The 2087-nt window shown below is 55.5% G+C and overlaps 1 protein-coding gene across 1 annotated transcript; it reads right to left on the bottom strand.

Moving 5' to 3' along the window:
• Positions 1–229: 229 nt before the first annotated feature.
• On the bottom strand, positions 230–2041 carry HLX (H2.0 like homeobox). The gene is made up of 2 exons (XM_017729615.1): positions 1444–2041; positions 230–968 (listed from the first exon to the last, which is right to left on the bottom strand). The coding sequence occupies exons 1-2, from the start codon at positions 1727–1729 to the stop codon at positions 739–741; spliced, it is 516 nt and encodes a 171-aa protein (XP_017585104.1). The 5' UTR covers positions 1730–2041; the 3' UTR covers positions 230–738.
• Positions 2042–2087: the final 46 nt, after the last annotated feature.

The following is a 2087-nucleotide window of genomic DNA, read 5'->3' as shown; positions in this document are numbered from 1 at the left end:
CACCGCGCCCCGCACCGCGCCCGGCTCCGACCCCTTCCACCGGCACCGGCAAAGCGGGGAGAGAAGGAGGAGCCGTCCTCCCCTCCCGCTGCCCAGATCCTTACGAGACTAAATGGCTTTTCTTTGTTTTTTCCTCCTCCTAGTTTGTGTATTTAAATACCTCACACACCCCACCCCGTATGTGCTTGTTTGTTTGTTTGTTTGTTTGGATGGGGTTTTTCCTCTCTCCTTCTGCTTCTTCTTCCAGGAAACCAAATCTTGCTCAAGAAACCACAGCGTTAAACAATTCTGTGCGCTGAGGGCCCTCAATAGTGGAATCATTACAGAGTGGCGTTTAATGATTCCGTTTGAAGAAGTGTTTTCACTTCCTCAGAACGAGGGATTTCACAACGCGAAGAAAGATTTAGAACAAAAAAAAATTAAAAACAAAAAGGAAAAAAAAAAGGGGACATTAAGAATAGTGTGTTCACATCTACTTCCTTTGACCTAAACTGCCTCCTACAGCAAATTGCACTCCAGTAAAGCGCACACTGATGGTCTGCCCTGGCCCCGCTCGTCTCTCTGCCCGGCCTGCTCCTTGGTGGACAAAACAAAGGCAAAAACTCCGTGCCGGGCCGCGGTACGCCGCGGAAACTGGGCGCAAGAGATGCTCGGGGCGAGGTGCAGCCCCTCAGACAGCCCCACTTATAATAAAGGAAGGGAAAACACGTCGAAACCTTACTGCCCTCTGGTATCCATCTAAACTGGAAGTAAGGTTTGAAACAAAACCGAAGCCATTCTTACTTGAGCATCTGTCAGCCCCAGCATCGCCGCCAGTTGCTTCCTGTCCGGTTTGGTGACATACTTCTGGATTTCGAACCGTTTTTCTAAACCTTTCCTCTGCAGGTTGGAAAAAACAGCCCTGGACCAGGAGCGTTTCCTCTTGTATGTCTGGGGCAGAGTGTCCTTGGTTAGAACTGCGTACGGACCTGGGGAGGGGAAGAGAAAAGCGGGGGAAGAGAGGGGGAGACGGCGTTATTAATATTGCAGCCTGAAAGGGAGCATTCAATCGATCAGAATAAGAGTTGGACTGCGGTGTGCAGGGAGGGCCCGGGCCAGCGTGGCCCTGCCTGCCCGATGGGTACGTGTCCTGTCAGCTTGTGCTGCCTCGGGCGCGGGTGGAGCTGCCTGGAACCCGAATTTCTTCCTCTCCCCCCTCCCCGCTCCTTCTCTCTCTGCCCAGGTTATTACTCCTGTACTCGATGGGATGGTCCTCTAGGTCAGGCCCTAGCCGACTCTTCCTCCCCCCCACGCAGCCCGGCTTTCGCCCAAAATCTGAACCTCGCTACAAAACACACACCCTGGCCTTTCAAAAGTGCCTGGCGAGTCCCTCCGGGAGGAAGGGGGCTGCTCCAGGACGAAGGGCCCTGCGCCACGGGAGGGTCGAGGAGGGACGAGATGTACCTGGAAAAGTGTCTTGAAATTGGTGCTGCACTGAGCTCCTTGGGTTTGTGTTTAAGGGACCCAGGATAGCAGAGGCCTCGTTAATGGGGTCTAGAGACGCGAAGAACTGGCCGGCGGAAGGCTGCAAGTTGGGGAGATGAACCCCAGTTTGGCGGCTCGTAGTTAATAAGGAGGTCAGATCTGCGAGCACAGGAACAAGGAGAGCTCTGTTATACCGCGGTCGAGACCGACAACCCGGCATGATCCGGAGCGGGTCCCAGGCCGGAGGGGCTCGGGGGGCCACCATGCAGCCGTCTCCCGCCCCCAGGGGCTCTCCTCGGGAGAGGCGGCCGTGCCCCGGCAGTCAGACATCCTCCGACATATTTACTCCCTTGGTCAGGATGTTTACAGGCCGCGAGGGGAGATGGATTGCAGCGAAAGCCTTTAGACGGGCTGTGCCCCGGGAGGCAGAAATCGCTGGGCGCTCCGGGAAGTGCGGAGTGCTCCGCTCGCTATTTTCCCGCTATCGCTATTTTCCCAGGGGCGCAAGCCCTGCGCCCCGGCTCTGCCGTGCGGAGGCCAGGGCGGGGGCAGGGGGGGCTGGCTTAGTGAGCCTATTAGAGACTCCGATTTATAACTTTTTTTTTTTTTTTTAGTAATTCTTT

The sequence above is a fragment of the Corvus brachyrhynchos genome, unplaced genomic scaffold (assembly GCF_000691975.1).
Source record: "Corvus brachyrhynchos isolate BGI_N302 unplaced genomic scaffold, ASM69197v1 scaffold101, whole genome shotgun sequence".
Taxonomy (NCBI): domain Eukaryota; kingdom Metazoa; phylum Chordata; class Aves; order Passeriformes; family Corvidae; genus Corvus; species Corvus brachyrhynchos.
Note: the sequence above shows the minus strand (reverse complement) of the source record. Positions and strands in the feature narration are given on the sequence as shown.

What these genes read in the sequence shown, in the direction of transcription:
- HLX (XM_017729615.1), bottom strand. Translation starts at nt 1,729, where the DNA reads ATGGTGGCCCCCCGAGCCCCTCCGGCCTGGGACCCGCTCCGGATCATG. An exon ending in ATTTCAAGACACTTTTCCAG is followed by an intron (nt 969 to 1,443) that starts GTACATCTCGTC and finishes TCCCCTCCCCAG; the next exon opens with GTCCGTACGCAGTTCTAACC.